This window comes from Gambusia affinis, linkage group LG14, assembly GCF_019740435.1.
Source record: "Gambusia affinis linkage group LG14, SWU_Gaff_1.0, whole genome shotgun sequence".
Taxonomy (NCBI): domain Eukaryota; kingdom Metazoa; phylum Chordata; class Actinopteri; order Cyprinodontiformes; family Poeciliidae; genus Gambusia; species Gambusia affinis.
The window spans coordinates 26,710,038-26,733,188 of record NC_057881.1 but is presented as its reverse complement, the minus strand read 5'-3'; the positions used below and the strand labels follow the sequence as shown (position 1 = coordinate 26,733,188).

At 40.0% G+C, this 23,151-nt stretch overlaps 1 protein-coding gene across 2 annotated transcripts in view; it reads left to right on the top strand.

Annotated features, from left to right (window-relative positions):
• Nucleotides 1–786: 786 nt before the first annotated feature.
• si:ch211-57n23.4 (immunoglobulin superfamily DCC subclass member 3) overlaps nucleotides 787–23,151 on the top strand; it is a 45,970-nt gene continuing 23,605 nt past the window's right edge. For both annotated transcript variants that reach the window (XM_044139153.1, XM_044139152.1), the window contains exons 1-3: nucleotides 787–992; nucleotides 6,979–7,281; nucleotides 8,679–8,823. In XM_044139153.1, the coding sequence (XP_043995088.1) occupies nucleotides 953–992; nucleotides 6,979–7,281; nucleotides 8,679–8,823 (488 nt within the window). In that variant the 5' untranslated portion in view covers nucleotides 787–952. The remainder of the gene's footprint in view (nucleotides 993–6,978; nucleotides 7,282–8,678; nucleotides 8,824–23,151) is intronic.

Sequence of the window (23,151 nt, the reverse complement as noted above, 5' to 3'; positions counted from 1 at the left end):
TTGCTACAGTCAGCATCAGGGCCAGTTCTGGGCAGGTGGAAATGTTAAGGGGGCATCATTATGCATAAGTATTAGGGGTTGAAACGAAGCTGAAGTTGGTTTCCAATTCCAGGTTCTGATTTGGAAAATAGCTAATGGGTGATTCCACCTAATTTTTACCTGCCTTCAGGATATGTAATCCTAAAGGCAAAACTACAACACATAGACACTTAAAACATGGACTAGATTATTCTCAACTAATAGAAAATTTAAAATTATGTTATTTGTGAAACCTTTTTCTGATTTGTGAAACTTCTATAAAGGGTGATTTCAGAGCCTTTTTTGCATCTGGAACACACTAGAACTGCTCTAATTTCAAAACTACAAGACCTAAACTTTTCAAACCTGGATTGGATTATTCTGCTGTAATAAGATATTAGGATCAGAATTTAGAACCATGTTTGGGATTTGTGGAACTTTTCTGATTTGTGAAACTTCAATGAAGGTTGATTACGCCACTTTTTTGCTTCTGGATCACACTAGAATTTCAGTGATGCTCCCAGCTCAGACCACAGTTCCCTGTTTAAATTAACATCAATTTTTCCTCTGTGTCTCTGAAGGCCCACCCCTGACCACTACAGCTCTGGGATTGGTTTATAGGGAACAGACTTACCATTGGCCAGAGAGCTTCTTGTCCATTCATTGACAACAATGAAGTTGAATGCATAATGAGCACTGGCCTTACTTAGGTGTTTTCCTTGTTCTACTCTCAGACTAGCTTTGGAAATGCTGAACTCCAGCATAACAGTGATGCTTTAATGAAAACAAAAACTATAACTTTAACACAGAAGAATATACTGGTGAATGCGTAATTAGTTTGCTTTCGACTTGGATTACTTTTTCAATTTGGATTTTTGGTGGTTTTACGGGCAATATAATTTAATGTGAGGAGACTGGAGGGACAAGGACCAAAATGAAACAACTTATCCTTGCCACATATCTGTCAGCCTTAAGTAAGTACAGATCAATGTTTGTGCTGTCTATGCTCTTGCATACCATGGTATACATTGCAAACATGAGTGCAATTATTAATTTTGCCTAATCTAACAGAAATAGAATCCTGTTAGATTATTGGTTACATCTATCATTTTTAGGGGTAAAATTTAAAAATGGGGGGATCAGCTCAGCTAAATCCACAAAGTACAATCTTAATCTTTCAGAGCATTCATCTAGACTGTGCACAAGCTTTAAAAATATCTAACAAGTAAAACTTCTTGTCTAATTTGATAACATCAAATAAGTAGTATTGATCTTTAAAAGTGATGCTCTCTGTGTTGCAATTTTCCTGAATTACCCTGATTCTGAAATATTTTTCACATTTAAAGTCTGAAGTAAAAATGCTATCCTTTTGCTTTTAAGCAGGTTGTTTCTACATATAGATGAAGAAAATAAAAAAGAGAAATTTAAAAGTGACAACTTTTGTATGAGAGAAGTACAGACATTAGATGGTCTGTCTTCAACTCAGACCACAAAAAATGGTTCCAACCTCTGACCTTTGCTTTTTTTGTTGGGTCAACAGAGCAGTCTGGGTCTGGAGGGGGTATGGACAAAATAGTAATCCTAAAAGTCCTCAGACCCCAGTGGCTTGACCTTGACACCATCATTTCCATAACACTGCCCCTGTCTGTGCTCATACTGAGACTTTAATAAGGATATGTGTTTATGGGGTAATCCCCCTACAGCTGTCCATGGCTGTGTCCTACCCCTCTCTATCATGCTTTGGTTCTATTGTTGGATAACCCAGCAGAAACCTCCTTTGGTCGCAGAGAGACAAAGGGTCTGTGGTGGCTGATGTTTCCTGCAGAGAAATAGAAAAGAGACAAGCATCTCAATCTGGAGGTTTGTTAATGTGAAGGAGATTTAAACCAAGTAAAGGTATCATTATGAAGATCCTAATGCTGCACTTGGATTTTTCAAAGCAAAATGAAATTACTTCTTATTTATCAAGTTTAAACTGTCATGGAAAGTTGTTGTTTTTAATTGATAGATTTTTTTAGTTTGATTTATTTCATTACAATTTATTAAAAAAATTTTTTAAATAATTATTTTGACTCCAGGCCACATCAGGTAGAGCCTTAAAAATCTGAACTGTATGTTCATGAGACAGTTGTACATACCTGTTTTTGTGCCAATGACTGGTCCTTGTTTCAAAAATATGCAGAATGAAGATGTACAGTTGCTCTGGTGGTGGTTGTGTGATTTTACAAACACATTGTTCAATAAGAACACTAGAGTGTTCAATAAGAATGTGTAAAAATGTGGGAAGTAAAATATGGATGTAAAAGTCTAAGGTTTGCTGTTAGGTGGACATTTTATGAAGCAGAATGCTGCAGTCATTTGGATACCTTGATATTAATCTGAAAATATACCTGTTTTTGCATCAAAACTCAGCTCATACGGACTTAGAAAAGCAAAGTGAAGAAGAATAACCATGGTGATTTTGCAAATGTGGAAAAACAAATTGGAATAGAAAACATTTTTCATACAACTCCCACATAGCAATTATAAAATAAGACTGAAAGAATAGAAACAACCTTAATTGTCCGGCAAATTCATAAGACATTCATTATTAGAATGGCTTAATATCTTAAGACTGATTAAACCTACATGAGTAAATATATACAGTTGTTGTAATTGAATACAACAACTATACTCTCACAACAACTGAGATGAGTGAACCACAACAACACTCATCTCAGTTGTTGTGGTTCTTTCCTTTTGAAAAATAAATTCAGGATATGTAAGACATACAGTTTGAACTTGTATGTCCTGGGTTGCAAGTTAGATTAAGCAACCCTTTCTTTCTGCAGCCTAAACCTTTGAAAAAGACATTTCCAGTAGGAAAGATTACATTTATGTGTCATTGTAACCTTAAATCTTTAAAGTATCCATTTCTGAATGATGTTGAACTTTTAGAGAAAAGTTCAACATCATTCAGAAATGGATTCAAAGCAGGAAAAGGAAGCATTAGCATGAAGTAAAGGGGACTCCAACTCCCCTATTTTCTTTTTTAGTCCCATTATTGGGAGGAGGGGGTTGTAGAAATGTGAAGTTCAGGGCCAGCAGATACCAAATGGCAGCAGAAGGTGGGGAGAATGCACAAATGTGCCCATCCTCCCCAATCTACATATCTCGCCTTGACCTATGGGGTCCTGTTGTCCTAATCATTAGATAATATTGACAAGGTTCCTTGGCATTTCCATCCCTTAATAAAACTTCATTATAGTAATAGTCAGATCTGGGAAGAAGTTGTGCTCAGTAAATTTCAAATCACATATGCTTAGCTATTCATAGATGCACTTGAATATTTTAAATCTTAACAGATATACCACTAATTTTGAACTGTGCTACATCTTATATTAAAAAACATCATGAATCTATTTGAAGACCCGATGTGTAGCAGAAAACAAGAGCTTAGGGAAGTAATTGAATGCCTTGATAAGAAACTTTTGCATTTGACTACAAGCTTTAGAGAGTATTTTAAACTGAAAAAGTAATGTTTCTTTATCCAAACTTTGGGTAACTTTGTGAAGGGTTTAATATCCACTTTGATGTCTAAGAGAAAACCTCATGTAGAGCTATAGAATATACACATTCCAAACCCAACAGAATGGATGCACAGTTTTAAGTGAAGACAGAGCCAAGCCAAAGTTAAAGTTGTCAATATACAGATTTTATTCTCATATATAGTTGCTGCTCCTCCACATACAGAGGAGCTGGACAGGATGGATGGATGGATGGGTGGATGGATGGATGGATGGATGGATGGATGGATGGATGGATGGATGGATGGATGGATGGATGGATGGATGGATAGATAAAACAGTGGTAGTACATGAGTGCTGCTGACCGTGGGCAGGAAAGATATCGTGTAGAATCTATATCACAAAAGATTTCAAGAAAGCTCTGGCTCAAGACATCCTGTTTTTCTGTTACAGTTTTATGAAGAGAATGCTTTGGGTTTCCCATAATTTTCTTGATTGTATGTAAAATCTTTCTTTGCATCATCCTCTCCAGAGGTTCCAGTCATTCCCAGAACAAAGCCAAACTTCTTCATTAAGTTGTTGAGCCTTTTTAGATCTCTGGCTCTGTCACTCCCCAACAGATGATCGCTGAAGAGATGTCATTCTGAACAACAGACTTATGGAGAATTTACAGGATCTTGCTGCTAACCTTGAACGATCTTAGCTTCTTCAAGAAGTTCAGGCTGCTCTGTACTTTCTTGTAGACCCTGTACTGATTCTTGAACTCATTCTACTAGCTTAGTGCCCATCCCCTCCTACCCTTCATATGCAACACTGCACAACGGTAGGTTCTTGGAATCTGGAATAATAAACCTGGCTAGCATGAAGGAAGTATCCGGTATGACTTGGGGCCATTCTGCACTTTAGTTTTAATCCATTTGGGACTAAGTTGGGGAAGGCTTTGCTGTCAGCAAGGAGTGTGTTTTCTGAACCAACATCTCCAGCCCCGATTTTAATGCACTTGACATATTTTTATTCATACCAGTGACAAAAGTGGTGGAGGTAGGGAGTAGAGGGTTTTCGCCCCTATACCCAGGGCAGATGATCGATTTGCACGTCAGGGTTGGTGGCAGGAAGATAACAAAGACCGTTATCTTGAAGTTTTACAATAAATCTTGTATATTTAAAGTGTTTGGATTAGTCAGGATCTGTACTGTATGTGAAAAAAGGAGATATCAATGTATTCTGACACAAATTCTTGTGCTAAAAACTGTAAACCTGAAGAAAAAACATGTGTAGGGTTTTTTTTGGCTTCCTTTAGAATGAACCTGCTTAGATATCTTATAGGACGTATTCAGAATGTAGTATTTTCTGAGACCCAACCTAATACAGATATATACTAGCATTAGCAAACATTTTCGAACAGCAATAAAAAATGAATTCTGACTCTATTTGATCCCCTACCCCCATTTGCTCATAGAGACCTGAAATTATTCCTAGTAATGAGGGCAGGGACTCTGCTTCCCCAGAGTGATAAGGGCAAACAGTATCAGCAGAGTGGGAGGCTACTCATTAAAGGCAGATGCTTATTTACTGACTGGATTTTCTTAAACTGTCAAGCTTTTACTTACAAGCAGGAAAGTAACTGAGAAATCAGCATTATTTAAAAATAAAGTAGAATAAAGATCAATTAAAATTAATTGTTTTTTTCAAAACCTTTTTCTTTTTTAAAAAAGGTTTTTCTACTCTCATGGCTTTTATTGATAGTGATCTGACAAGAAGGTGGGTTGTGATAAGGGAAGACTTGCTACAAAGGTCAATGGGCTGTGAAGCAAACCCGTGACTGTGATAGCATTTAATCACAGTCATATGTATGCAGATCTTAGAAGCAATAAACCTAGAACATGCATGTAAGTATCCCTAAAGGATGACAGGAAAAAGGAGAAATTATTGAGGTTGACAGTGAACTGCAGAGTTATTTTAGAGGTTGAGAAAATATTGTACTGTATTGTATTGCATTACTATTTTTAACAAATTCTTATTTTCATTCAAACAAAATGCCAAAACCTTGATAAACAAAACCCTGCTCAAAACCTAGTACAAATTCATTCCCCTGGTGTTTTTGTTGACTAAAAGTCAGAAGAAAGTCAAGATACATGATTGATTCTTGACAATGAATTACAATTCTTTGAGGTTAAAGCCCTCCCTGCCATCACATTAATATTTAGCTTCTTCCAGAGCTGAATAAAAGGGAAATAAAAACACCAATTTTTTCTAGCATTGATGATCATTTTTACAGTGTTTAATCATTCTGTGAGAGATGCCTGTCTTATTTTCTATCAGACTAGAATTAATTTCTTAGAAATTTTGGACACAACTGTATTCTTTCAGTGCTACTTTTTATATACCAAAAATGGGCAAGAATATTCTTTGAATAAATTATAAGTCAATTAAGCTCCAGTTATATATGCAAATACTTCTCTTTGTGAATTATGTATTAGGTAGAACTTAGTTAATGGATTTACTCAATGATATTTTCATGTTATACTGCTACATAATACATTATTTACTACACTAACATGATCATTAACATAATCAATATGAGCAGTGGCCCCACAATCCAAGCATTAGCAAGGATCTAGATACTTGATGACGACTAAACAACCAGAACTGCAGTGTGTTTTAGATGAGAACAATTCAAACCTCCACAGTGACATTGAGAATGTCCCTCACTAGTTCACGTTCAAGGATGAGTGTTAGTGCTTCACAGCTGGGAGGCTGAGAATCTTTTGTTAAGCTTTGGGGTTCTTTGCATTTGAGGACATTAACACCAAAAAAGACTGGGGGTGTCACCATGATCATGGAGAAAAGAGGACAAGGGTGAGGATGAGAGATTTGGTAGCATGGGAAAGTCACCTCAGAGATGGATCTGAAAGGACGAGAAGAGTTGGGAGGGGTTGACTGGAATTATAAAGAAGGGGCAGATGGTGCCTCTGGGTGTATGGTGGATGATGGGAACTTTTAACTAAGATTACTGGGGGTTGGGTGCAAATATTCACAGTCACAGTGCTATTGTCATCAGTAGCCCCTCCTTCAATAGAGGCTCTACGATCTTCACCTGGCAACACTTTCAGTTGTTTTTTCTCTTCTGGAGCCTGAATATGATGTTAATTGTCATCACCAGATGTTTGGCTTGCTTGCCACTGAAAACTAAGTCAGATTTTCCAGCATTCCCCTTAATCTTTAATTATGGCAAGTTTTATTCTGCACATACATTCTAAGTTAGCCCAACTAGCTAGTTATTCATAGACCATTTTTGAATAATATATCATTTTGCCCATTTTGGGGAATTTCAGAAGCTATTGTATAAGTTAGTGTTTAACCGTGCTTAACTGAATATATAAGGAAAAAAAATTTTTAACAAATAAATTAAATATCTGTTACCTATTACCTGCCTTTCTCTTGTTGTCTGCAGGTTGTTTGGCCTCAGAACTGTCTTTCATTTTGGAACCAAGTGATGTGATCGCAGTAAGGGATCAACCGCTCATGCTGGATTGCCAGGTGCAAGGCGAGCAACCGATTACAATCACATGGCGTAAAAATGGGTTGCCCTTACCCTTCAGCCCACGAGTTGAGGTACTGGAAAATGGAACCCTGTTAATCCATAGATTCCAGAAACGCAGAGAGGGGACTGATGCAGACATGGGCGAGTATGACTGTGCTGCACAGAATCGTTATGGCTTGCTGGTGAGCCGCAAAGCAAAAGTTCATTTGGCATGTAAGTATTCAACTATCTCTCTAGAACAAAAATAAAATATCTGAATTATTTTAAATGTATTACAACCATATTTTGTAAAATGGCTACATTTACTGTGTACTTCTTTATCTTATCAGCTCTTAAAATTGTACAGACTTGCAATGACCAGGGTTTGTCTTGATAAACTACGGGACTGGAGAGTGGCACAGTTGGTAGTACTACTGTCCTACAGCAAGAATGCCCTGGCTTTGAATCCTGGCCTGAGACTTTTCTACATGCATATGTGGATTCTCTCTCTCCTGATACTCCAACTTCCTCTTACAGCCCAAAAGCCTGATTGTTAGGTTAATTGAGCACTCTAAATTTCCAAATTTTTCATAGGTATGTGTGTGTGTGTGTGTGTGTGCAGGTGGGTGCGTGTGCGTGCGTGTGTGTGTGTGTGTGTGCAGGTGGGTGCGTGTGTGTGTGCGTGGGTGTGTGTGTGCAGGTGGGTGTGTGTGTGTGTGTGTGTGTGTGTGTGTGTGTGGTGAAATATGATTCCTAACTGCAAGAAAATATATAGAATTGGACATTTTTTAATCTTTTTTTGCACTTTAACCTGACTGCCGGGTCAAATTGACCTGAACAATATCTATGTAAAAAGTAGACACAGAGGGGTTGCAAATGTGTAAAATTAATACATTTTCAATTTATATGTAGAGTGCACCTATTAAGACAAATAGAAAAAGTTTCATGCAAAAAAAATACTTCCAACTATTTAAAAAAACATTTTCTACTTTAAAACGGGTCAATTTGACCCAGAACATAGCAGGAGGGTTAAACCTACTCCAGAACGTTATTTTTAAAGTAATAATTTGCATTTCACACTTTCCGGTTTTCTATTTAGGAGAAATGATGTATACGAAGTGCCAAGATTTATTTTCCAATTACATTTTTGCAATAATCAGCTTTTCTGTTCCTAAAGAAGAAACACAATTGTGATTTTATTTTCATAAAGTGTTTTGCCATGATGATGTTTTATTAACAGATACCTTCTCTATAGTAAGCATATTAACTGTGGCCATATTAGAAACTTTGCTTGCATCTGAGCAGGTACATTTGTGTAAGAAAGTCTAGGAATCACAGTCATAAATTTTCACACAAAATGTATGTATGCTAGCTCAAATAAATAAGAGAAATTGTCTGTAACCTTTTCCATCCATCCATCCATCCATCCATCCATCCATCCATCCATCCATCCATCCATCCATCCATCCATTTTCTGTTCACCTTTGTCCCTAATGGGGTCAGGAGGGTTGCTGGTGCCAATCTCCAGCAACGTTCCAGGCGAGAGGCGGGGTCACCCTGGACAGGTCGCCAGTCTGTCGCAGTCTACTGCAAGCCAGTTTATTTTATTATTTCTGTATTTATTCATGCAGCTCTTCCAAAGTTCCACACTCATCCAGTATCCATGTCTGTGAATGAGGGAGGAGTTGCTCGTTTCCAGTGTCAAATAAATGGTATTCCTGAGGCTACTATAACATGGGAAAAAGATAAAGGACTACTGAACACTTCTGACAGCAGGTAAAATCAACCACACGTATGCAGCCGTTTGCATTAAATCTTCTACAGTAATAGGACATTGTCTTGTACCTTCAATAAGTTCCATTAACTTATTACTTAAAAGCTAATCATCCTGCTACTTTTATATTTATTTCAAAAGGTTAAAAAATCAATTGAAAAACTATATATAGAGTTGAAAACATATTTATTTACTTACTGCAAATAAAAAGACATTTTTTTCTCTTTCTGAAATTAAATTATGACAAACCTCTCTTGTTTCAGGTGGGTCATAACTACCAATATTATTTTTAGCAAGTTTCAAGTTTATTTGTACAGCCATTTCAGAAACAAGGCAGTTCAAGATGCCTCACATCATAAAAACACATAAATAGAAAGTCATAGAATGCACAGTCAACAACTGAAACACTGCATTTTGTCAAGTGCCATTGTTATACATCAGAACAATGATTAATGTTTCAAGCAACTCTAAACAGATGGGGTTTTAGTCTAGATTTAAAGACACTCAGCGTTTCGGCTGTTTTGCAGTTTTCTGGAAGTTTGTTCCAGATTTGTAGAAATAGAAGATGAATGCTGATTCTCCGTGTTTGGTTCTGGTTCTGGTTCTGGGGATGCAGAGCAGACCAGAACAAGAAGACCTGAGAGGTCTGAAAGCTGGATACAACAGCAGCAGATATTTAATTGTGGTGCTGAGTCGCTCAGTGATTCATAAACTAACAACAATATTTTGAAGTCTATTCTGTTAGCTACAGGAAACCAGTGTAGGGACTTTAGAACCGTGGTTCTTCCACAGTCTGTGTTTATACACAATGTTTATACAAGTGTTAATTCAACACTTGGGGAATTGAATTCAACACTTATTATTTAACACATATGTTGAATTTACCTAACACTAGTGTGTAGCCTCAAAACTTAGCACTATGTATGTGTTATTTTTAACACAGAATAGTGTCAAATAATACTACTGGTAGGGTGTGCTGTGGTGGCGCAGGGGTTATGGAGGCCTTAGTTGTCGATGCAGCTGTTGCAGGTTCGCATCCCGGCCTGGCGATCTATGCAGCATGTTTTCCCCCTTCTCTCGTTATCCATTTTCCTGTAAATTCACTATCAGAAAAAGGCCAATAGAGCCAATAAAACCTTTAGAAAATGCTACTGGCAGTCAATAATCACCAAATTCACTTAAAAAAAGACATTAGATGCCACTTGAATCTACAAAAACACCAGCACAAGTTGCAGTTTGAATCTACTTGTATTTCAAAACAAGCACAACATCAAACAGCAGTGACAGCAATTTTCAGCAACTAGGCACACGTCGTTCAACCAGACATAAACCTTTACACATATTTTGTTTTCAAACTCCACTGAAGTTTATTTCACACTTCAGGTTGCAACAAAACACACTACGAACCATCTTTACAGTGAAACACTTTAGTGTAACTAGTTTTTGTTTTATTTTTTAATTTGGCACGCCCCACACTTTGGGAACCACTGGCTTAATGTACAAAAGTTGTAGAGCACAGGTATCAAACTCCAGTCTTTGGTACTGCTCTTGTTTACACCAACATGCAGGAGGAAGGGCTGTCCTGGTTCCACACCAATGAGGAAGGCGTTAACACTGGCTCCCATCTTTGACAAATTGCGAAGAAGACAAATAATAAAAATCAGGGTTTCCCCCAGTATATTATAAGTCTGATGCTGTGAGTTTAATCAAAGATTAAACTCACAGCATCAAAGATAGAATAGAATAGAAGTACTTTATTCATCCCAGCAGGAAAATTACTTCGTAGTTGCAGCATAAAGACAAGACACAGTAACAACTAGTTGTAGATAAAATAAAATAAAATATAATATATAAAATGCCATAAATTGTAAAATTGTAAAGTGCTGTAAAATATAAAATGCAACTTAAGAGCAGTCCTTGCAGATTCAAAAAATGCAGATATGTAAATGTAAATATATGTACAGCAAGTGTGCCACAGTGCAGTTGTGCAAAATTGGGCTGATTAGTGCAGAACAATGATTTATCTTTTATTGTACAATGTGATGGCATTTGGCAGGAAGAATTTCCTGTATCTGTCCCTACGACAGCAGAGCTGGAGCAGTTTATGTGAGAAGGTGCTCCGCTGTCTGTCCACTATGTGGTGGAGAGGGTTCTGTTTATTGTCCATGATAGACAGAACCTTCTTCAGTGTCCTCCTCTCCACCACAGATTAAACTCACAGCATCAGATTGTTGCTATGGTAACAAAACAATTTAACTATGCATATTGTTCTTTGAACTTTTACAAAGTAAACTTACCAGCTTCTTAAAATCTTACATGTGGCACCCGAGTGGAGTACCCAATATAAAACTAGCAGGGATTGTGGACAGAGTTCCAACGACCAATAAAAGTTCCAATAATTTATTTAAAAACAAGAAATCAAAAGGGGGAGGAGGCGCAGGCAGTCCTTGACAAATAAGTCAAAACGAGTCTATAAGATAGATGCTTAGCTCCAGTCTCTGATGAACCTCGGCCGCGCTCCAGTCACTACCGCTCCTCCAGCCGGCCACACGCTCCTTGACGGCGACCAGTCGGTGGACTCGCTGCCTCCAACAGCAACCAGACGGATGGCACTTCTCGGCAATCCGTCCTCTCGTCGCTAGTCCCTGAGCCTGCCCGTGCCGTCCTGCAAAACCAGCCCAAGTCCGTCTGCCTCTTCTCTCGCTGCTCCTACACCCATGGTCTGTCCAGCTTTGGCTGCTTCGTCGCCCTGCTGTCTCGGTGTCCACGACTTATATCCTCCCTGGTCTGCACGCAGCTTGATTAGATGCAGAACACCTGTGCGCTTCAGTGGGGCGTCTCCCAGCGGACAATGTCAAACAACCAATCAAAAACATGCAACACAACAACCCCAAAAATATAACTCAAATAATTCTAAAAAACGTAAATAACTTCAAAATATAAGAAACAATCCAAAACAGTGATATAAGAAACATAAATTTAAATCAGAAAAGGAACAACGAGGCCACCTTGCCACACCCCCCCACACTTTAACAAGGCCAGTCCCGGCCGACATTTACTCTCTATAACGGGAAGGACATTGTCCTCTAGCAGCGCGTATAGCGCGACACAGTACTTATTCATTAATTACAGGGTAATAGAGCATTAAAGGCAGTTCATGAGTTTCAACATTGGGATACAGTCTCTTCAATCCTCTATCCAACATGTCAGCGAGCAGTGACCTCATTTCTTTTTACATGAGTGGTAACAGTGGTCCAAATTCCTCCCTCGTAGGGCATGCATCTCCCGTTGGAACGGTGTGCTTGACGGCATCCGTCCGACCAAAGTCCTCATCATGTTTAGAAAAACACTTTATCCCATTCTTGCCATAGGGTGTCCGGCTACCGGCAGGTTATAAACCTGGTTGCTCCACTAACCTCTGTAGGCTGAAGCCTTGGCTCTCCCCTAGGGAATCCACAGCTTCCACCAGCCCGACTTGTACCACGCCACTGTCATAGACAGCCAGGTCAACATCTGGACCCCTGTGGTCATCTACGTCGTCGACTTGGTAGAGGCGGCCAATCCTTCGGTAGCACCCTAGGGCAATGAGACAGCGTTGAGCTCCTTCGGGGCTTCCACTAGGTCGCAGTAGTCTCTCCCTGCTGCTCCTGCCCGAGCTCGTCCCCAGATCACCACTTCGCTTCTTGCTGGAATCTTGACCCCTCCTCTCTGAGCTGGCCAGACGTATCCCATGAACTCATCCTTAGTAGCAACAGCGGTCCCCCGGCCAGGGAGACAGCCTCCCGCCATGCCCACCGAGACCTTGGGTTTTGGCAGCGGAAGGACAAGAGCTTCCCAGGGTTATAGAAAACCACATCCTAGCAATGTCTGATTATATTCATGCCAATAATGAAGGGACTTGCAGAGCATTCATCTTCTCTTTTTTTCTTCACAAATCTATTAAAACACTGTTCACAATCCTGCTAATCCTGCTATCCTGCCGACAACGCCAGATTCTGTGGCACCCGAGTGGAGTACCCAATATAAAACTAGCAGGGATTGTGAACAGAGTTCCAACGACCAATAAAAGTTCCAATAATTTATTTTAAAAACAAGAAATCAAAAGAGGGAGGAGGCGCAGGCAGTGAATCTACACAAGAAGTAGGATCATTAGAATAGCCACATACTTGCACATATCCCACAAGATGGCCCACAGTTTGACATGAGCTGTTTTGGATTCTTCTTGTGGCCTTTGGACATAGGAAGAAGCAGGTGAACCCAAAGAAGAATGCCCGTTTTTCCTAGCCTGGAGGAAGAACAGGAAAAATAGCAAAAACATTAGGATAATAAATAAATATTTAAAAGAGAAGTGTAAGGGAAACTAACCAGACCCACCTATGTGTGTCACCATCATATTCATTCAAAATACTCTGCTCTGCAGTTTAGCCTGCACTGAAAAAAATAACTCTTTGGATGAACATAAAAAAAAAATCATGGAAAGGATTTCCACCTGATTAAGATAAGATAAGATAATTTTATTAGTCTCCCATAGGAGAAATTAAATCCCAAAATTGCAACACAACAACAAAATAAATAAATTAATACATAAAAACAAGAATTACATAAGAGCACAAATATCATATTGGCAGTACCATTTCCACTCACATACAATACATCCTCTACATCAGTGGTCCCCAACCACCATCCTAAACCGGATGCTGTCAGTTACGTCAGAATGAGTAAGAAAGAACAGCATCGGTCTCGATCCTTATAATGCGCCAAACAGGTGTTGTGGAGAAGATAGATCCAGAGTATTGATAATCTTACTTGCCATCTTGACCAGGCTTTGAATTTGAGTTTTTAATTAAACAGTAAGATTTCCAAACCACCCAGTAACACCATATCTAAGAACAGACTCGGTGGTTGACCTATAAAAGATCAACATTATTGTTTTACAAACGCCACACAATCAAAGTCGTCTAAGAAAATATAGACGCTGGTGAACCTTTGCACATACATTTGTCACATGTGTGCTCCAGTTCAGATCACCATCTATGTACTCACCTACATATTTAAAAGATGTGACCTGTTTGATGGAGCAGCCATGATGGCTATGAGACTCCAGTCACTGATTGATTTAGGATCTAAAAATAATTCAACAGTTTTGGAGGTGTTTATCTGTAGCTTATGAGAGTCACACCATAGAACAAACTTATCTACAGCAGCTTTATGACTGTCGGGATTGTCTGTTTAGAGACTCGGAATAACAGCATCATCAGAAAATTTTATGATCTACTGATTGGATTGAGAATTGACAGTCAATTGTGTACAAAATAAAAATGTAAGGGGAACTGATGCAACCTTGGAGGGCTGCTGTGCTACTTAACTTAGAATCAGAGAACTGAATTGTATTTTACTTGCTGAGATCTTTTGATAAAAAAGAATAACACCACTTAGTTAAAAAAGGATTAACCTTCAACTGTACCAGTTTCCTGAGAAGAATGTTTACATGAATGGAATTAAAAGCTGAACTAAAATTGATAAAAAGAAGTCTGGCATATGCTGCAGAGTCCTCCAGATGCTTTAGTGCATCAGTGTCAAGATAGCATCACTGGTACTACGTCTCCTAGGGTAAGCAAATTGAAAGGGATCCAGAAATAGCTGCACTTCCACTTGTAGTAGCTCCAACATGAGTTTCTCAAATGATTTAATTACAATAGAAGTGAGCGCTACCGGGAGATAATCATTATCAGTCTGTGGACAGGCAATCTTTGGAACTGGAATGATAATTGATTTCTTCCAAATATCTGGCACCAAATGAGTGTTTATAGAGATCTGAAAAAGTTCAAGCCGAATTGGAGAAAGTTCCTCTGCAAAGTTCTTAAGAAGGAACACAGACATATTGTCTGGGCCAGTTGCTTTCTGTGTATTTAAACCCTTAACCTCTAGAACCACAAGTATGCAGTGGACCGGTGGACCCACCGGTGGAACCTCTAGGGTTCTAGAGGTTAAAGAATCTAAGTACTGACTGTAAATCAATTACAGTTCTGCTCTCAGCTCCATAATTTACATTCTGTAATATTTGCCAACACTCCTTATAATCATCATTTTCAAACCATAGGTAAAAGTTCTATAAACATATCTGTTCAAGTGATTTGGTTTTGCGTTCTTATTTAGTGCAGCCAGGGCCTTCCGCTTGGAAGCCATATAGGACATGGCTCGGATAGAGTCCCACAGTCCCTTGGTGCTTGAATCAGACAGTTCATGTTCCACCCGGTCCTTATGCTGCCACCATTCTGTTCTCAGCAGCTGATTGAGATCCTTTTGTGCTGTTCTAACACCAGCCTTGTCCCCTGACTTAAAGGCAGATTGTTTCCTGGCAATGTGCTCCCTTATTTCTTTTGTTATTTATCATTTGTTATTTTGATACCTCTTTACTGTCTTCTGGGGTGTAATAGAGTCCACACAGAAGGAGATGTAGGCAGTGACTGCCTCAGCAATGGACCTTACCAGAGGGGCCGCTTTTCATTGGCTGATGTCCATTCTACGTGGTCACGTGCGTGGCCGTCTCACAAACACACGCTTCCCGTTAGCTAAGTACAGCATAATAGCAGTACAAATGGCTTCTACTGCGATAATTATCTGAAATTAAATTAATTATATCCCAACTTCAGAAGATTTGCCTTTACCTTTACAGAGCTCTTTGGTTCCTCCTATCAGTCTGTAGCTTCTCATATTGAGGTCATCAAACCAAATTTCAGATCTACCATAACTGATTGACACCTGCTGGCCTCAGGTTTACAGTAACCTCCTCCCAGATGATGACATGGACTTGTTAGTTCCTCTGTCCATTGTAGTAGCTGATATATTGTGAAAATCCGGTAGAAATGATGCACTAATGGAGTCATGTTTACATAGAAACAAAGCGCAGATAACGCATTTATGGATTACAGAAGACACCAGACGCTTGGCTCCAATAATCCAATAACCAGCAGCTCGAAGAGCTCCTTCTGTTATGTGGCGACCTTGGTGAGCCACCTCCTTATGAAAAAATCTCACAAGTAATGTGGCAATGTGGCATGTTCGGGGAATGATCAGTGGATGTTTCTCTTCATTTGACATCTCTGCAGATGAAATACGACCTCCAACTCTCAGCAAATCATTACTGTCTTTCACAGGGTTAAGTTTCTGAAGTGGGCTTTGTTTAGGAAGTGTCACTCCTTTCTCAAGACACTTAAACTCTTCTTTGAAAGCCTCTTGTTGGGTGTCACGAATGATTAGAATTTCAGCCTTTTTAAGCTCCACCGTACTGGGTATTTTGGCAAAACGTTTTCCTGTTTCACGTTTTGCATCCTCATGATTCTTCTTAAAGGAGACAGCGACACTCATGAGTCTGGCAATAGTGTTACAGAGTCTTGTCCAATCTGAGAATCGCTCAAATCGATGTGACCCTAGCTGACCTGATGAGGTGTGGGTAGTCAGAACGGTCACAATGGGTCTAATTTCAACATCCATTTCAGGTTCCACCAGATTGAAGTTGTTGGTTTCAGGGGGCTTTTCTGCAGAATCTGATGTCAAAAAACTGGGACCTGTAAACCAGCTGGTCTGTTGTAAGCACTCTGCTGCAGTAAACCTGGTGGCATGGTCTGCAGGGTTCTGATTTGTGGAAACATAATGCCACTGGTTTGGACAAGAAGATTGCCTTATTCTTGCCACTCTGTTGGACACATACACATAAAATCTTCTTGAAGAATTATGGATGTAGCCAAGTACAATCTTGCTGTCTGTAAAAAACGTAACTGCATCCACACTGATATCCATTTCTTCTTGTATCACTTCGTACAACTGTACAGCCAACACAGCAGCACAAAGTTCAAGGCGTGGAATAGTGTGTGCAGGCTTTGGAGCCAGCTTGGACTTACCCATGACAAAGCCAACATGGTATGTTCCATCAACATCAACCGCTCTCATGTAGGCTACAGCTCCTATCGTGAGTGTAGATGCATCTGAAAAAATGCATAACTCTTTCCTTTGCAGTAATGTGGGTGAAATGGGAAAATAACTCCTCCTGATGTGTAGCTCCTCCAGGGCTTTCAGAGAGTTCTTCCATGCGTTCCATTCTGCTTCTTTCTCAGAAGGTAGTGGAGAATCCCACTCATCTTGATGTGATGAAAGTTCACGCAGAAGTGCTTTTCCTTGCATTATTATTGGGGCCACAAATCCCAAGGGGTCAAAGAGACTATTTACTGTAGACAGAATGCCTCTCTTGGTGAATGGTTTTGTTTCACTTGAAACCTGGAATGTGAAGCTGTCAGTTTCTAAATTCCAAGAAAGTCCGAGGCTGCGCTGGAGAGGGAGGGGATCTGCACCAAGCTCCAACTCCTTCAGATCACTTGCTCGGTCTTCTTTAGGTAAGGCTTCCATTACCTGATTGCTGTTTGATGCTACTTTGTGCAGTCTTATATTGGATTCTGCAAGCATCTGTCTCGTTCTTTTCAGGAGGTCAACTGCTTCATCAGGTGTGGTAACTGAAATTAGTCCATCGTCAACATAAAACTGTCTCTCCACAAACTGTCTTGCATCAGAACCATGTTCATTCTCACCCTTTTCAGCAGCTCTTCTCATGCAGTATATAGCAACGGCAGGTGATGGTGTGTTTCCAAACACGTGGACCTTCATTCTGTACTCTGCAATGTTTTTGTCAAGGTTATTGTCTTCATACCAGAGGAAACGGAGATAATCTCTATGATCCTCTCTGACAAGAAAACAGTAGAACATTTGCTGTATATCTGCTGTGACAGCTACCAGTTCTCTTCGAAACCTCAAAAGAACTCCTATCAGAGTGTTGTTCAAATCTGGCCCCTTCAGAAGTACATCATTTAAAGACACTCCTTCATATGCAGCACTTGAATCAAACACCACCCTGATCTGTCCTGGTTTTTTCGGGTGGTAGACACCAAAAGTTGGAAGATACCAGTGTTCTTTACCTTCTTCTAAAGGCGGTGCTAGTTCAGCTTGATCTTTTTCAAGCATTTTTTGGATGAACTCCTTGAAGTGTTCTTTCATTTCTGGCTTTTTCTCCAGAGTTTTTCTGAGTGAGTCAAGGCGCTTCATAGCATGTTCTCGGTTACTTGTAAGAAGCTGTCTTGGAGAGTAAAATGGTAAAGGGGCTACCCAGCTGTGATCCTCATTTTGGTAGACTTTTTTATCCATAATGTTTAGAAAAGCTTTGTCGTTTATGGACAATCCTGATTTGTTATCATCCTTGGATCTTTCAAACACTGAGTGTTCGTGATTCTCTGAGTACATAGGTTGAATGTCTCCACGAGCAAGGGGGTGGATCTGATGTTGTTGTGAGGTGCCATAATTCTCCTTTATTTGGATACTGTTTGGACATGGACTGAGAAAGGATGTGCGCCCACTCTGCAGCACGTTTGCCTTAAAGGCACTGACCTTTGTAGATCCACGAAAACTTCCCACACAAACATCACCTACTACAACCCAACCCAAGTCAAGTCGCTGTGCATATGGAGCATCACGAGGTCCATTTATTTGCTCTCTCACCTTATGCACTCGTAGGACATCTCTTCCTAGCAGCAGCAGGATAGGAGCATCTGGGTCCACTGCTGGAATCTTATGGGCGATTGACTTTAGATGAGAGTGATGTTGTGCCGCTTCAGGTGAAGGTATTTCTAGTCTGTCATCTGGCACCATGTCACATTCGATTAAGGTCGGAAGTGGTATCTGAACCTTTCCATCCATAGACTTGAGAACAAAATTATCAGCTCTTCTACCAGACGTCTCTGTAGTTCCAGAACAGGTTTTTAATGTGTATGGAGCTGTATTGGCTTTAACTCCAAACAAGTCAAAAAACTCTGTCTTTGCAAGCGATTTGTTGCTTTGCTCATCAAGAACAGCATACATTTTAACTGCTTTGTCTTCTCTTCCTACAGGGTATGCTTTAACTAAACAAATCTTAGCACATGAACGTGAGCCATCTAGGTTATTGCAAACCTCTGTGCACTTTGATGTGATGGGTGTATCTTCACCTGGCTCCCCACTGTCCTCTTTGTCAGAGCCACAGGTCTCAGTTGTAGCTGAAGGAGTATTTGGATGTAAAGCTGTTATGTGTGTCTCACTTTGACACTCAAAACATTTAATGGTTGCTTTGCAATCCTTTGCCATGTGCTGAGTTGATCCGCAACATCTGTAGCAGATATAATTATCTTTAAGATAAGCTTTGCGTTCTCCAATGGGTTTGTTCCTAAAGGTTCTGCACTTTTGGAGTGGATGTGGCTTTTTGTGAATCGGACATTCCGGAGCTGGATCTATTACCTTTTTCTTTGATGAAAGAGTACTGCAATCTGCAGACTTTGAAGGAATTTCTGTTTTGTGTGTTGACACTGAAAAACTGCTGTTGAACCTGGTCTTCTTATCTGACTTTGAGAACATGCAGCTGTTTGAGGTGGTAAACACAAAGCTAGGGTCATTTCTCACCTTAGCCTGATTTCTAACAAACTGAGAGAAGAAAGAAAATGGAGGAAATGGCACTTCATAGTCCTCTTTGTACTTGGATGCTTGAGTTATCCATTTTTCTTGTAAGCTGTGAGGTAACTTTTCCACTATGGGATTTACGCCACGAGCTGTATCTAGATAAGTAAGGCCTGGCAAGTATCCTTCTACTTTTGCACATTCTAGCTCAAGTAGAATGTCACCAAGTTCTCGTAGCTTGCCGTTGTCTTTGTTTGATAGCTTTGGAAAGTTTTCTAATTTCTTGAACAGTGCATTTTCTATAACCTCTGGCATTCCATAGCATTCCTCTAAACGTTGCCACACCATGCTGAGGCCTGCTGCGGGATTAAGAACATGCACAGAACGTATTCTCATTGCTTGTTGCGATGAATCTAACCCCAGCCATTTAACCATCAAGTCCAGTTCCTCTCTGGGTGACAAGTTCAAGTCCTGCGTGGCACCACGAAAAGATGCTTTCCATGACCAATAGTGTTCGAGGCGGTCGTCAAATTTTAAAAGACCTGAACTGACAAACTCACGTCTCATCAAGTACTTTGCAAGATCATGTGCTCCTTGTGGCTCTGGCACAAATCCTCTATCAGATTGATGAGGTTGCTGAGTTCTGTCCAAGTGTGTGAGTGGTTGATCCCACTTGCTTGATTTTTCACGTTTCAACTCAATTTTTTCCAATTTTGGATATCTGTATCTTTGGCGTGTGGTGGATTCTGCCTCATGTTTCAAGACTGCTTCGCTAGAATCTGGACCTCGTTCCGGTGGCGAAGTATCATGAAATAGCTCTGCATGTTGCTTGATATAGTTGCTAGTCTGTTCAATAGGACTGAGTGGTTTTTCTGGAGTGTGCAATTCTTTTAGCTTTTCCCCGCTTTCAATCTCTTCCTCTTCATAAGCCGTAGCTTCAGCCTCAGCAGCGGCAGCAACTCTCTGGCTTTGAAGAATGTGGAGACTGGCTTCAAGGTCAGCTTTCTGTTTCATCACACTCGCTTCAAGGTCAGCCTTTTGTTTAATTACACTAGCTTCCTCTTCCGCATACGCCAGTTGAGCCTGAGCAGCTTCAGCTTTGGCCCGTGCCTTAACTGCCGACGAAGCAGTTGATACTGACGTCCTGCTTGACCGTTGTGAAGAATGAGATGATCTTTTGGATGACTGCGATGCAACGTCACTTACTTGCAGAGGTGTTTTTCTCTCAGCTTGCAGATTGGCATCTGTTTCTTGCTCTGTCAATTTTTGTGGGTCCATGGTGTCCTTAGCGTAGTCCTTCGTATATCTCTTGCCAGAACGTAGACTCATGACGAGTTTGAACCCGCTGCGTAATTGTCTTTTTACTATGCTGCCCTCACGATGTGTTGCTCTTACAAAGCTAGACAGCTAGCTAACACTTGGGTTGAAAATAATCCAGTCCTTGTTAGTTTTCTTGTTTTCTTTTGCAACTCTTTGGCTGGTTTATTTTCTTTTCTTTTTCTTTTTTCTTTTCTTTTTGTAAAACTGTAACAAAACACAAAAGTACACATCAAATACAGATACAGAAAACAACTAGACTACAGCAAGCAAATAACTCCCAATTCAATCCAATTAGCTAACAATGTAGCTTTAAATATTGATTGAGAAACGTAAACATTCCTACAAAATATTCCACAATACTAGAATGACAATAAATAAAATGAACTTACAGACAAATAGTGTCCAAGGAACAAACGTGTCCAAAGTTGTCTGAAGGACTAACGAAAACAGCAACCGTGCAGCTGGACGAGTTCGGCTTGACTGCCCAAAATTATACATGCAAACTATGTCCACTAGGTGTCAGTAAGGTTCCAAATTTTAACTCACAATTTCTCATGCAATTCTTAACAAACATAACGATGGAGTCAGCACAGTATTTATTAAAGGAAAAGAAAATTTCTGTATAACTGTAAAATGCTATGTTTTTTAAAATGTTCTACGTAACAATAAAAATTTTCGAAAGAAAAAAAACTCAGCCCTGCTGTATGACAGTCGTGCCGCGTCAACCTCCAATAAGCACTGAGAAACACAGCTGGAGAGGATCAGCCACAGCAATGCTAGCTGCACAGTTTTCCTCAAACCCATTCTACGGACAGATATCATGCACTCCCATATATATATCCTATGTTTGGAGAATATATTGCTTGATCAGCACAGGTTGAGAGGTGATAAAAACACATTAACAGAAAACGATACAAACAAACAACACGAGGAGACCCTCTTCCATGTCGCAGCCGAGCTGCGCCATCTTGGATTTGCATTATTTTGCTATATTTCACCACCATGGAATTCTGTTATTTCTATTTAAAGCAAATGTGTTAGTGTGGCAGCACGAGTGGGTGAAGCTGCTACTCTGCCCTTCAAAGCAGGGTAGCCAGCGGGTGTCACAGCGCCACCTTGGGAATTGCGCCCAAGGAAATAGATGGGTTTGTACCCAAGGAGAACAAGACTTCTTTTAATGCAAAAAATAATTAATTTTATTATTTCTCTCTTTTTAAAAGCCAGTAAAATCCAAGGAGCACAATAGGAGAGGGAGTGCAGTGCTTGGGCCTACCAGCAGGGGGGAGGGCAATCCAAATGTGGGAACTGGGCCTAAACAAATTAATAAATCAAAATAAATCACCCCAAGCACTTGTAAATAAACACTCAATGCGTGAAGAAATCCCAACACCGGTCACTCGCACAGCACACTGGTCCAGTCCCTCTGGCTGCCCCCCCACTGCCTTCAGCTCCCGGCCTGGAGACAAAAGGGTGAGGTTAAACAAAGCAAAATACAAAACAGAAAGAAAGAAACTACTATTTACACATGGGTGATAAAATGAGGTTTCCCTCTGATACATCCAGTTATTAAAATCAGCAGTTTGATTAAATGGTCTAAAGAAACCACAGCAGTCACACCCAGCCAAGCTGGAGGCAAAAACAAAGCAAAAACATAGCAGCAGGGCTTCCAGCGAGCTGCAGCAGCTTTAGACCTGAAATTAAGTTTGGTTAATAGGTGATTTTGGGAACATGGCACAAGGCAGAGAAAACCATTATCACCTACCAGAGCTGGATGACTCCACCTCAACCAGAGAGCCCCTTCCGGCCCCAAAGCAGGAGGATCCACTTGTCAATACAAGCTATGTACAAATAATTGTTATTTTGCGATGTTGAACTGTATGGGTGCAGTGCAATAAAGGTACATACCCTTTTTATGTTACCAAGTAGCACTGGGAAGGGTAAATTACTGCCACATTCCAGTATAAACAGGAGGCTTCAGACAGCTTCTGAATTTAAACAACTTGAATTAGCCAACTCAAATTGAGATCTTGTACAGAAAGAGAAACATTACTTACTATTTCGGATTTTGAGTTTGACCACTGCAAATTAACCAAGCAGACATTCAACTGAAATGTGACCAAATGCAGGCATGAAGAGAGAAGGCTAGAGAGTCTGCCTTTATGCTCCCACCAGGTGTCTTCAATCCTGAAGCAGGCTTCATCCTGCTACATTCGGTCAACTTAATTTATTAAGGTTGATTCAACTAGTAATTTAAAAAAGACAGCCCAACTAATTTGCATTGTTTTCGACCAAATAATTTACTTTACTAAGATTAATGCAAATTTAGTTGAAACCAACTCTTTTTCTTCCATTTTTTTTTTCCGAAGAGTTTTTGCAGCACCAGTGGCTTGTATGTTTTTTTGAGACTGTAGACAGACAGGAATGAGGCCAAGGACATGCGGCAAAGGTTGCCAGGACCGGGAGTTGAACCAGCGACATCCTCGTCAAGAAATAAGGCCTCCAAACGTGGGGCGTGAGAAACCACGCCGAGAAACCAAATT